Here is a 13,517-nt window from a genome sequence, read left to right on the forward strand (position 1 = left end):
CCCACAGCGGAAACCTGCTTCATAACACGACTGTTATCGGATCCTTCTCTTCCATGTCTCATTTCCCTCACCCCCCGACCAGCATTTCCTGGGATCACTCCCAATTAACTCTACTTGCCCTCAAATTTTGTCTTAGAGTCTGATTCTGGGGAACCTTAAACTAAAACACCCCCTTCATCTAGCTTATATCTTTATTTTCTGGATGAAGGAACTGAGGCGCAGGGAAGGGGAGTGAGTCACCCGTCAGAGCCAGTGGTAGGGCCCTAATGAGAGTCCTGTTCTCCTGGCCTAGGGCTCAGCTCTTCACAATGTTACTTGCTGCCTCCCAAGGGCTGCCCCTGTGTCTGTGCCTCCCACTTGCACCCACGTGGATTCATCATTTTATTTCCCAATGCAAAAGAAAAGGCTGATTGCAGGTTGGAAAATCTATGGGCATCAGAGGCAGGTGCAAGAACTCCTGAGCTCATTTCTGGAGGTAGACACCTCTCCTCCCTTGGTCCGGGTCCTTGGACTTGTCCCTCAAGATTCCAGGGCCTTGGTTTACTCAGCAGTGGGACAGGCTGCTAGGGAAACCCACTCACTGGGGACATAGAAGGGGTTGTTCACGCAAGCAACCAGCCCCCCACCTCTTCCCTACCTCAGGCACCACCTCAGGGGCAGTAAAAATTCACATTGCCACGTTTCTAAATGAAACAATTTAAAATTATATTTGCTTTATAATTTTAGTGGAAAATGCATATTCTTTCAATCTAGGTCACCTATGTAGTTGAACAGAAGAACATCAACGAGAAAATGACCCCTACTTTCTAGCCACCGAAACGTCAATTCTGGGAGTTTCTGCCTGCATCTTCATACCCCTGGAACCTGAGCTCCTCCGGTTCCATCTCTGATGTGGAGGAAAATGCACTTCCTGAAAAGTTTCTGGGTTTCACTCCTCCCATGTACTGTGAGACTTGGGGCAGTTTCTCCCTCTCTGAACCTCTGGCTCTTCATCCGTGGAATAGGGATGAGGATTCCAGCCTCGCAATGTTGCTGTCAGATGGCAGATGAGGGAATAGCCTGGCCGGAGAGGGGCCCTCCTGCCTTTGCCTCTGCTTGGAAGGCAGCTGACAGGGGCCTGCCCACAGGGAGGGTGTGGCCCGGGCAAGGCCTCCTGCTTGTCCCTCCTCCAAGTTGGCCTTGGTGACAATGCAGGGAACCCGTGCTGAGCTCTCTGCACACAGCCCCAGTCGGGGAGCAGGAAACCGAAGACATGAACAAGGTCTTCCCCCAGGTGAGAGCTGTCCCCAGGTGAGAGTTGTCTCCAAGTAAGAGCTGTCCCCAAGTGAGAGCTGTCCCCAGGTGAGAGCTGTCCCTAGGTAAGAGTTGTCTCCAAGTAAGAGCTGTCCCCAGGTAAGAGCTGCCCTGACCAGGCTCCTGATCTTGGGAGAGCAAACCTTGGGATGAGGAGTGGGCAGTAGAGAGTGGGCATACATGGGAGACACGGAGGAAAATCAGCCCCCGTCCTGCCCCGGGGCTCACTCCCAGGGTGTAGGGGACCCTATCAATGACCCAGCAATACAGTCCAGGTGGCAAGTGCTGGTATGGAAACAGAGGAGCCAGGTGGACAGGAGAGAAGAGCGGCCAGTTTTACTGGGGAGGAGGGTATCAGGGAAAGCCTCACCCAGGAGTCGCCGCCCAAGCTGGTTTGAAGGATGAATATTTACCAGGTGGACAGCAGAAAAAAAGGCTTTCCAGGCAGAGGGCACAGTGCAGGCAAAGGTGTGGACATATGAAGCGGGCATGATGCATCTGGGGCGTGAGATGCTGGGGTGTGACGGACCCGTGGTTCCACCTAAGACTCTCTCAGTGACCCCTCTGAAAACCCTGTTGTCTGCCTCCCTGAGGCTGGAGCTCACCTCACCTAAGCCCACCCCTCACTCTGTTCTCTTGGGCAGGGAGAGAATGGCTACACTGCTGCTGAACCCAAAGCCCACCCTGGAGGGGAAGGTAAAGAACTGGAGGGCCTGGGGCCAGTGCCCTGTGGGGCTCCCTTGAAGCTGGCAGTTGGCGATAGAGACATGAGGAGGGTTCAAGGCTCCCACTGTCCCTCAGACCTCTGCCTCCATGTTAACGTTGTCTGCTCCCAGCTTCCTGGCCAGCCATGCTGACAGTCACTTGCTTAATAGGGTTATTCATTCTCTCCATGCACATGCATTCATTAAGCACCTACTGTGTGCTGCCTACCTCACAGGCACCAAACTGCATACAGTGCCCACCTGTAACACAGAGAAAAGAGCACCAGCGTCAAATTCTTGACTCAGTGGGTGACCTGGGCAATTCTCTTTAACTCTGATGGATAAAGTGACACATTTATTTAGCCCTACTATGTGCCACTGGCCCATGGTGTGACCAGGACAGTCCTCTTTACCCTTCTGAAAATAGAAGAAGGAAGAAACACACATGTACTGAGCTTTGCACATGCCCTGGCTTGGCCCACATTTGATCAATGACGAAACACACTCAGAGAGGTAGATTAAAATACCAGCTATAAAGAATCCAGCCCCAGTTAGGTGCCTGGCACTGCATGATCTCTTTAATCCTCAGGACAGCTCTGAGATAGGGGCCCTGTTATGGGGCAGTAACAGATGAGACAGCTGAAACTAAGAGAGGTTGAGTAACCAGGCCAAGGTCACACAGCAGGGAGGTTGGAGGGCCAGGGTTCAAATGTGAACTGAGGTCTCTCTGGTTACAAAGCCCCAGGGCTTTTGTTGCTCCGAGCTGGTGTTTGTTTATTTCTAAGTCCTGACTCATGATGGGCGCGGTTGTGGAAAGAATCGCCTCCTTTTCCTCATCGGTACAGGGAGAGGACTGGCACCTAAGGGCTTTCTGGCTTTGAAGTGCAACAGCTTCACCTGGCCAGGAGCCTTGGTTCTGCGGGTTCTCCCATGGCCCCACCTTGTGCATGGTCTGTGCTGCACAAATATTTGAGGAGCTGCTTGGCTGATCAGGACACCTCTCCCTGCCCAGAGTCACGCTGCCTCCCTGGTTACCTGAGTTTACCCTGTTTGCTGATGGCCAAGGAGCCACCAACTAGGGCTGTAGGGATGACAGGTTTTAGATTTATGCTGCCTCTCCTGCTATTGTCTCCCCTCCCAATACACATCCATCTTGGAGTCCCACCACCCCAGGCCATTTGTGCTCCCCCACCTGCAACCACCGGGCCTTTACTCCTGCCACACCCTCTGCCTGGAATGCCCTCTCTTTGCACCCTCCCCTTACCTGCCTGTGGAAATCCCATTCTGCTTCTGAGGACACTGCATCAGAAATGTGAATGGATTGGAAATAACCTGGACTGACCCATACTGGGGGCCTTCTCTTGCCTCCTGGACCCCCAGGTTGGCATATTCACAGAGTGTTCACAAAGCCCCAGGCCGGTGTGGTGGCTCACACCTGTAATCCGAGCACTTCGGGAGGCCAAGGTGGGCGGATCACCTGAGGTCAGGAGTTCAAGACCAGCCTGGCCAACATGGTGAAACCCCGTCCCTACTAAAAATACAAAAATTAGCCAGGCATGGTGGCGGGCGCCTGTCATCCCAGCTACTCGGGAGGCTGAGGCAGGAGAATCGCTTGAACCCAGGAGGCAGAGGTTGCAGTGAGTCGAGATCATGCAACTGCACTTCAGCCTGGGCAATAGAGCAAGACTCCGCCTCAAAAAAAAAAAAAAAACACAAAAAACAAAAGCCCCCACCGCGTGCCTGGCTCTGGGCTGGGCCCTGGGGTCACAGGGATGAATCACACCTGCTCCTGCCCCTTTCTCTGAGGTACCTGTGGCCTGGGCACGTCAGTAGCTCCCACACCCCTTCAGACATGTCCATGCCTTGCCTTCTAAGTGCAATAACAAGCTGCAGAGGGCAAGGACCAGGGCAAGCTGCACAGCAGGGCACCCAGGAGGTCCTCAGTAAAGCCTTCTTTTATTATTTTGTAAGCAGGGGAGAATTAAAGGAGAATTAAAGTACAGTTCTACAAGAGCAGGGACGTCCCCTATCACTGCTATCTCCACAGTGCTTAGAATAAGGCTCGGCACATGGTAAGTCCTCAATAAGCAATAACAGGCCAGACACAGTGGTGCACGCCTGTCGTCCCAGCACTTTGGGAGGCTGAGGCAGGAGGACTGCTTGAGCCTAGGACTTATAGGGTGCAGTGAACTGCGATCACACCATTGCACTGCAGCCTGGGCAACAGAGCCAGACCCTATCTCTAAAATATAAAAATAATAATTAAAAAAAGCAATAATAATAGCTCATACTCAACACTTACTCTGTGCACATTAACTCAACAAATTCTAATCCTCTCAACAAAGTCTAAGGTAGCTATTATGGTACCCATTTTCCACATGAGGAAACTGAGGCACAGGGAAGTGAAGTGGCTTACTCAGTGTGGCCCAGGTAGGATGTGGTAGAGCTGGGATTCCAACCTGCATCCCAGCAGACTCCAGAATGGACAGTCAATTGGGATCGTGGAAAGGGCATGGGTTTTGGCATCAAACAGGTGTGGATTCACACGCCAGCTCCACCCAGGGTGACATGAATCTTTTCTTCTTGAGCCCTAGTTTCCTCATTGATAAAATAAAAGGTTGTTTTGAAAAATAAAGCACGGTTATGAAGGGCCTAATGGAGCTTCTGCCCCAAGGTGGGGGCTGGACATGCAGGCGTCCATCTCTCCCTGCGTCCTGAGGAAGTCTCCTGATGGCGGGTGGGAGGGGAGGGCTGTCCGCCTCTGCCATTCAGCCAGCTGTGGGCCCCTGGCCAGGGGGGCACCTAGTGGGGTGGGCCCACAGGCAGAACAAAGAGCATCAAGGAGGGCTTGGGAGCTGCTCCTCCAGTGAAGCCATCCCTGCTCTGCTCACCCTGGTGGGGGAGAGGCTGCTTGCAGCGGCCAGGGCGGAGAGGGAGCTCCATGTTCCTAGCGCTGGCCCCCTATCACCACCACCCCTGGGCTTGTTTCCCCCCCACACAGCAGGCGGCGGCCACCTCTGCTGCTCACGTCGCGGGGCCTGCCTCTCTGCCTCTCTGCTGCTCCTCCTGGCAACTGTGGCGGCCCTCATCGCCTTGGTCACCATTCTTGGACTCCCATCACGCACCCCAGGTCAGGGCGGCCAAGAGAGGGTGGGTCAGACCCGGCGGGGAGGGCATGGGAGGGCACAGAGAGACGAGGGAGCCCCGACCTGCCTGGCTTCTCCACCAGGTGACTTTGGACTAATTCCTTAAGGTGCATGCACAGACACACACAGACACCTGCACACACACTGACTATACCTGTCTCTGAGCCTCCATTTGCACATCTGTGACATGATTATTGAGAGGACCCAGCTCTGATGTCACCTCCTCCAGGATGCCTTCCTAGACCCCCAGGATGGGTTACGAGCCTCTTCTCAGCCCCCCAGTCCCTACACTTCCTCTTCCTCTGGCCTGGCCACCCCGGGGTGGTGCTATCCAACTGTGTGCCCATCTCCACCACAGGGGACCGGGTGACATCCCATACATGCCTGCAGCCCCAGCTTCAGGGGTGAACAACCCCAACACAGTGCCTGCCTTCATGGAGCTAATAACTGTTCCGAGAGCCGTCTAGACGTGAATACACATTACAGCGGGGTCCCTGGGAGCCCTGAGAGTCTAGCCCCATTGAGGAGTCAGGGTAGGCACAATGGGTATTGGTAGTGGGGGGATGCCAGGAAAAGCATCCCAGGCACAGGGAACAGCATGTGTGGAGCCCTGAGGGGTGGGAGGAAGCAGGAAGAGAAGAAGAGACTGCAAGAGGCCAGTGCACAGGAAGGGCTGGAGTGACAAGTGGGGCCCAGTGCCAAGGGCCTCACAGGCTGCACCGAGAAGGGAGGTCATAGTCCAGGAGCCACAGAAAGGGGATTAAGTTGGGGGCAAGTTGGGGGCAGGCGGATGTTTCTGAAGGATGGCTCTGCAGCCAGGCAGGGTGGGTATAGAGGGCTGAGGTGGGGGCGGGGGCTGAGATTCGCAGCGCTCCCCCTGCCCGTGCAGGAACGCAGACCCTGAGGTGGATGAATACATGAGCAGCTGCAGTCATGAGCCTGTGTGCACATCTGTGTGTTTAGCGTGTCTATGAGTGTACACAGCTGTGTATGCATGTTCATGTCTGTGTGTCAGTGCGTGTGTGCACATCTGTTGTCTGTGTATCTGTGAGTGTGCACATAGGTGCAGCAGTGTGTGTGTGAGCCTGTGTTCATGTGTGTGTGCATCTGTGTGTGTCTGTGTCAACATGAGTGTCTCTGAGAGTTGCTCCCCCCCGCCGCCTCCCCCACACACACTAGCTGAGGCAGCCCAGGGACTGAGAGGTGGTTCACGCATGCACAAACACAAATGCACAAACTGGCTCCCATCCCCAATTATGCACACGTATACACATGTGGGGCCAAGGGGTTCCTCCTACCTTGTCCGTAGGTTTCTGCCTTTTAATTCTTTGGGGCAGCCCTAGGAGTGGGTATTCCTTTTCTCCTCCCATATGGGGGGCTAATGATGACGTGTCACAGGGGTGTTTGGGGAACTATAGAATAAAGATATGAAAGTGCTTTGCAGTTGTGCCCAGATAGAAGGAATTATGACATATGGCCCTCCAGCCAGCCCAAATATATTGCTTCTGACACTCTAACCTGGTACCAGGAGCTCCACCATTAAAACCACTTCACTGAATTGAACATTGTCCTCAGAAGCTTCCCATGACACTGTAAATAAGTTTTCAACACAAGAGAGAACCATTACTAGTTCTGCACATTTTCTGTTCTACGTTTCTTCACAGAGATGCTTTCATTTAATCCCCACAAGAGTCCCACGGGGTGTGTGCTATGATTCCCATGTTGCAAACAACCTGAGACTCAGGGTGGTCAGGTCATCTGCCCAAGATCAGGCAGCCGGCAGCGGGTACAGCTGGGGCTTGAACCCCATTGATGGCGCTGGGTCCATCCTCCCCACTGCCCCAGCCCCTCAGGCCAGCTCTAGGCGGAGTTCAGGTGAGGAAGGTTTGTCCTTGTGAGCACCACCCTTGACCCTCCAGGGCCTTTCCCTGCCCATTCAGGAGCCCAAGCTTGTATAACACTGACAAACAGGACAGGCTTCTTGTGCCATGACCAGAGGAGCTGCATTCCAGCCAGTGGGGTCTGTGATGGCATTCGCACCTGTACCCACGGCGAGGACGAGGATGAGAGCTTGTGCCGTGAGTACCCGCTCGGTGCTGCCCCTCCCAGGGGTTCCCCCACACTCCGATGCTCTTGGCAGCCATACTGAAGCTCAGCCATCCCTGAACACATCAGGCACCTTCACGTCCCCATGGCTTTGATGCTCCAGTGCCTTCATCCAGGAACACCTGCCCCGACCTGGTCCCAGTCAGGGACACACATACGTACCCCCACTAAGGAATGCCTTCACCCTGTGCATCTCCACTCCCAGAGAGCCCGTATTCATCCCTCAAGGCAGAGTTCAAGTGTTACCTCCTCCAGGAAGCCTTCCCTGACTCCCACACTAGGTTAAAGTGTCTCCTTTGGGCTTCCACAGTCCCTGTGATTCCCTGTGTCCCAGCCCTCGTCACACTGGTTGTCGCTCTTGATTGGCACATCTGCCACCCCCATCAGACTGTGAACTCCTCTGAGGCAGGCCCAGTCCGCTTGATATTGGGGCCCCAGCGCCTAGCACAGAGGGGTATTCAGAACGGCTTGCTGAATGAATGAGCGAATGAATGAATGGGAAGACCTGGCCCCAGATCTTAGACACACCTGAAGGTTCTCAGGAGAGAGGAGCCTGACCCCACAGGAGAGAGAGAGCCTGGAGAGGTGCAGTGGGTGGGGTGGGGGAGCTCATGGAGGGAGAGTCATTGCATCACAGACCCTCAGGACAAGAAGCAATCTCAAAAGCATCTAGTCCTTGCCCCAGCTCATCCCCAATCCCCTCTCTAGCAAGCCCAACCGAGGCCACCCAGCCTCTGCTTGCATCCCCTGGGATGCAAGGATTGGAAGGTTTTTCCATGGGAAGGTTTTCCTTGTCCCAGGCTTAGAGCTGCCTCCCAGAGTGGTTCCTCCCTGATTGGTTCCAACTCTGTCCTTCTGTCAACCCTGCCCCGATAGACCACACTTTAATTTCTGCCATGATGGTGGTGCTGCATGGATTTGAAGATTGCTCCCTTGCCCTCCATGAGGTTTCTCTTCTCTACGCCACATCCCCTTCTCCAGGTCACAGTCAGCCCCCTTGTGACCCAGTTCCTGGCCCTCCCCACTCCATCAATGCTCCACAGAATGAATATCAACTGCCCATGTCCCCGTCCCTGGACAGGCCTCAGAAACATCCTCAGCCCTTCTGGCTGGGTCTGGGCAGTCTAACGAACAGAATCTTGCTCCCTCCCTGCCCAAGGTTTTCTACCTCTAGTGATGTGGCCTGAGTTTGTGTGAATTTTTGATAGTCCTATCACACTGCTGCCTAACAGAACACACTTTCAAGAAAGGTGCTCTGACTCTGCCTTACAAGGTGTGTGAACCCTAGATCTCCCCTGAGATCCGGGGTCCAACTGTAAGACTCCACATTTATTCCTGTGATGTTCCAGTGGGAAGAGGCTTCCTGGAGGTGATGGAACTTGAACCTGAACTTGAAAGAATGGTTTTGGATAGGTGTCAAGGAGGCTCTTTGTGGAGGGGGCCTAGTATCAGCAGTGGTGTGGGGCAGGAACACACCAGGGCTGGGGAGGAACTGAGGAAGGGAGGGGCAGATCTCTGGGCCTCTGTCCAGCAACGGAGCTCTCCTCTCCCTCTGACTCCACCACCTCCCCAGGAAACCTTCTGCTTGCACCCTTCTGGGCTGGATGGGCACTGATCCTGAGTTTGGCCACTGCCAGGGTGGTCAATCCTCCTCCCGATAACCCTCAGACAGCTGTGGCCAGATGTGGACTTCTTCCTGCCTCCTCTGTACCTCTACAGGAGATGTGCCCCAGAGCCTCCCCCACTTCCTTGTGGCCCACTGTGGAGACCCGGCCTCCTGGATCTACTCAGACCAAAAATGTGATGGCACTAACAACTGCGGGGACTGTTCAGATGAACTGAGCCCAGGTAGGGGTCTGGGCACAGGCTGGGCTGGGGCTGGTGTCCAGGCAGCAGCCAGAGGGCAAAGGGTGAGCAGGGAATCTCTAGGGCTCCCCCTTGCATGCTTCCCTGCATCCTAGGAAGGAGTTTTCTACCCCTGCTTGAATACATCCTGTGATGGGGTACTCACTACCACTCCAAGTGACTTTTTCTGGAGGCTCATTCTTCTGCAGTGGGGAAGTCACCTTCAAAGGCACAGATGAGAAAACTGGGTCCCAGAAGGTGGTCATGCAAGGAGTACATACGTGGCCCAGCTGGGATTTGAACCTGGCGTTCCCTTATCTCTGCACCTCCCAGTGACCCTGTGAGGAAAGCAGGGCAGGAATCACTGGCCCCAATTTGTATGTAAGTAAATGGAGGCTTTGAGAGGAGAAACTTAGTACAATGTGTGATAGGAAGGGAGCTCAGGTGTGAACCCAGGCCTCCTGATCCAAGTCCCGAGTCCTGTAGCGGCCCTAGAGTTTCCTCTCAATCTCTTCCCCAGTGGTCAATCAACAAACATGTTCTGAGCATTGGTGGGGTGCTCAGAACGCACCTGGTATCAGATTCAGGTGGGGGACATCAGGAATCAGGCATGTGTCCTACCCCCAGGACTCACATCATGCTGATGCCGAAAGGAGGTGCTGGGGACCTGGAGGAATCAAGGGAGATTTCTCAGAAGAGGTAGCATTCAAGAAGACCAAGAATAGACGGGTTTCAGTAGGCAGAGGCTGGGTGTGTGGGGAGGAATGCCGGAGGCCTGAGCAGAGGAGAGAAGGCTAGGAGCACCCTCAGGCAGTCATGGCAGGTGAGCATAGCTGGACTCAGGGTAAGGAAGGGCACCCATTCATATTGCAGTCTTTACCGTGTGCCTGGGACTTTGCCTGACATCCTTTGCTTGATAACAAGCTTGAGCACACTAGGAAACAGGTTCAGACAGGGTGAGGGAGGTCACATAGCCTGTGAGCTGTGGAGTCTAGATTCTCTCTGCCACAGGAAAACTAGGAACACACTCAACTCACGTCAGATGGGTTGGGGCCATGGGGAGCTACGGCAGGTTTCAGAACTAGGGAGTGCCCTGGTGCACAGAGCGTTCCAGGACACAGCAACTGCTCTCCTGCTGGCTCTTGTCTCCGCAGTAACTGTGTGCCCACCCTGCGGCCCTGGGTGGTGGCGCTGTCCTTCAACCTTCTTCAAGTACTGCGACTGTATCCCAAGACATCTCTGCCGCGACCATGTACAGCACTGCTCCGACTGGTCTGATGAGTATGCCTGTCCCGGACCCTGAGTGGGTCACTCAGGCCAGCATGGAAGGCTGGCTGGAATGGCACTGATAACCCTTCACATGAAAATCAAATCCTAGCGCACAAGGGCAGGAAGCAGCCTTTGAAATGGGATCTACACATCATTTCTGAATAGGAATTTTCTCTCCTGCTTTGAAGTTGTTCAGCCTCTGCTTGAATGCTTCCAATGACCAGGAGCTCATTACCATGTTAGGTGGCTTCTAACAAAGATGAGGTGGTGAAACCCCATCTCTACCAAAAATACAAAAGTTAGCCAGGCATGGTGGCACACACCTATAGTCCCAGCTACTAGGGAGGCTGAGGTGGGAGGATTGTGGGAACCCAGGAGGTCAAGGCTGCAGTGAGCTGTGACCACACCACTGCACTCCAGCCTGAGCGACAGAGTGAGATCCTGTCTCAAAAAAAATGAAACAAAACACAAACACAAAGACAAAGGGAATCTGCTTCCATGATTTCACACCTGTCTCTGGGGCCACACAGAGGAAATCTGCTAACTGCTCCAAGGCATACTTGTGGATCCTAATCTCGTCATCCCTTAGAGTGATGATACGTCTGGGGCTTAAATGACAAGTCGAGTTTAGCTTTCATGGATGGCACATACGTGAAACATATGCCACTTCCTACCCCTTTGGTACCTAAGGCAGATATACTGGGCTTGGATGCAACCTTAGCATCTTCCCCAGTTCAGTTAACCCAGCAGGCTCTACTGATTTAACCACGTGACAGAGCACATGAAACAGGATATCTGGCATCCTACCAGTGGGAAGCCACCCCAGGAAGCTCTGAGCTGTAGAATAGAAGATCTGGAGAAAGAGCAGCTTGAAGGGCTCCTCACCAGTCTTCTGTCTGTCCACCCTGCTCTCCACCCCAGCACTCCCCACCCTCCACTCTATGCCCAGCTGCCCGCCTAAACAGCCCAGTTTTCTGGAAGTAGGGACTATATTTTGATCCTGGAGCCTGAATGAGCTGCTTCTGTGCTTATCTTTCCAGCTTCACACCACCCAGGCAGGCAAGGATGAATATTTCCATTAGATGGATGAGAAAACTGAGGCCCAGAGAGGGTAACGACTTGTCCAGAATCATACAGCAAAGTCAGTGCTGGAACTGGAACCCAAACACAGTCTGTGGCACCCCAGCCCAGAAGCCTTTCCAGCTACCAGTGTGATCATACCTTGGCCAGGGCAGTCTCTGCGGGGTATTTTAAAAGTGAGCTTGTCAGGTGCAGTGGCTCATGCCTATGATCCCAGCACTTTGGGACACTGAGGTGGAAGTGTCCCACTTGAGCCCAGGAGTTCGAGACCAGCCTGGGCAACATAGGGAGAACCTGTCTCTACAAAAAATAGGAAAAAAATAGCTGGGCGGGGTGGTGCATGCTTGTAGTCCCAGCTACTCAGAAAGCTAAGATGGGAGGATCGTTTGAGCCTGGGAGATTGAGGCTGCAATGAGGCATGATCATGCCACTGCACTCCAGCCTGGGCAACAAACCCTGTCTCAAAAAATTTCTTTTTAATAAAAATAAAACATGAGATTGAGGGTCAGCAAGTGTGAGACCCATATTCTGAAAGAGAGACTTGGGATCTGCCTGATGGGAGGGCTCCTGTCGAGGGAGACAGACATATCCCCACTGAAAAATTAATAAAATTGGTTTTACATATCAGTTTTCTGAGTTTTGAAAACTGAAAATGGCAGCCATAAGAAGGAATGAGATCATGTCCTTTGCAGGGACATGGATGAAGCTGGAAGCCATCATTCTCAGCAAACTAACACAGGAACAGAAAACCAAACACTGCATGTTCTCACTCATAAGTGTGAGTTGAACAATGAGAACACATGGACACAGGGAGGGGAACAACACACACTGGGGCCTGTCAGCGGTAGGGGGTAGGGGGAGGGAGAGCATCAGGACAAATAGGGGCTTAAATCCCAGATGACAAGTTGATGGGTGCAGCAAACCACCATGGCACATGTATACCTATGTAACAAACCTGCACATGTATCCCGGAACTTAAAAAAAATTTAAAAAAGAAAACTGAAAATAGGCATCCGAGGGACTAGTGAGCTCTGGTTCATTTATTGCCTCATATGTTCGTTCGCTCATCAGTCTCTGCAAACCTGCTTTGGACCAAGCTGTGAGCCAGGTGCTGAGCTCCCAGAGAAGAGACCTGGATCCTAGCAAACGAGGAGCTTAGGGTCATCTGGAGGAAGCACCTCACACCATGTAGGGAGGGCTGGGAACGCAGGAAATGCTGGGCTCAGGGCTCCGAAGAGGGGCCTCCCAGAGCCAGGACAATCACCTTTCTGACCCGGAACAACTGAGGAGTTCCTGGAACAGGGTTCCTCAGGGATCTTGCCCAAGGGACTGAGTTTCTCTCCAACTGCAGTGCAAGCAGGAGCTGAGAGAGCCCTCGGGCATCGTTAGTTCTGACCCTGAACCAGAGGAGCCTTCCTTCCCAGAGGAGGAAGACTTTGGGCTGGCTCTGGAGGCTAGAAGAATTTCCAGAGGTAAGAGTGGACGAAAAGGAAAATCCAGGCCTAGGGGGCATGTGAACAAAGTCATAGAAGTGTGATCGTACAGCTCAGCCAGGCAATGTCCAACAGGCCAGAGAGGCCACAGTAGAGGGTGGGTGAGGAGCTAGGAGAAGAGGTGAGAGGGGTGAGCAGGGGACAGATCGTGGAGTGCTTAGCATGGCAGTGGGCTATCATCAAGGGCAATTTAGCCTGGAAACTGGATCTACCACAATCTTTATTTATGTATATATATTTTTAGAGACAGAGTCTTATTCTGTCACCCAGACTGAGTGCACTGGCATGATCATAGCTCACTGCAACCTCAAACTCCTGGGCTCAAATGATCCTCCTCCCCCAGCCTCCCAAGAAGTTGGGATTATAGGCGTGCCCCACCACGCTCAGCCTTTTTTTTTTTCTTTTTTCTCTTTTTTCTTTTTTCTTTTTCTAGAGATGAGAGTCTCACTATATTGCCCAGGCTGGTCTTGAACTCTTGGCCTCAAGAGATGCTCCTGCCTTGGTTTCCCAAAGCTCTGGAATTACAGGCGTGAGCCACGGTATCTCACCCAGCATGACCTTTCACTACAACAGCCCAATAA

At 53.2% G+C, this 13,517-nt stretch overlaps 1 protein-coding gene across 2 annotated transcripts; it reads left to right on the forward strand.

The window, feature by feature from the left end:
* The first annotated feature begins 490 nt into the window (after positions 1–490).
* LDLRAD1 (low density lipoprotein receptor class A domain containing 1) lies at positions 491–12,244 on the forward strand. 2 transcript variants are annotated; one of them, XM_513420.6, is made up of 6 exons: positions 1,175–1,273; positions 1,938–1,989; positions 4,999–5,127; positions 7,084–7,221; positions 8,969–9,097; positions 10,249–12,244. In XM_513420.6, the coding sequence occupies exons 1-6, from the start codon at positions 1,253–1,255 to the stop codon at positions 10,395–10,397; spliced, it is 618 nt and encodes a 205-aa protein (XP_513420.3). In that variant the 5' UTR covers positions 1,175–1,252; the 3' UTR covers positions 10,398–12,244. The 2 variants fall into 2 exon arrangements, with proteins under 2 accessions (XP_009456645.2, XP_513420.3); XM_009458370.4 differs by lacking the exons at positions 1,938–1,989; positions 4,999–5,127 and having other exon boundaries at positions 491–1,273.
* Positions 12,245–13,517: the final 1,273 nt, after the last annotated feature.

Source organism: Pan troglodytes, chromosome 1, assembly GCF_028858775.2.
Source record: "Pan troglodytes isolate AG18354 chromosome 1, NHGRI_mPanTro3-v2.0_pri, whole genome shotgun sequence".
In the NCBI taxonomy this organism is placed as follows: domain Eukaryota; kingdom Metazoa; phylum Chordata; class Mammalia; order Primates; family Hominidae; genus Pan; species Pan troglodytes.

Excerpts from the sequence above, each read along its gene's own strand:
- LDLRAD1 (XM_513420.6), top strand. The coding sequence starts at position 1,253 with ATGAACAAGGTCTTCCCCCAG. Across the intron at positions 7,222-8,968 it reads CGAGGATGAGAGCTTGTGCC|GAGATGTGCCCCAGAGCCTC; the intron begins GTGAGTACCCGC and ends GTACCTCTACAG. Across the intron at positions 9,098-10,248 it reads TTCAGATGAACTGAGCCCAG|TAACTGTGTGCCCACCCTGC; the intron begins GTAGGGGTCTGG and ends TTGTCTCCGCAG.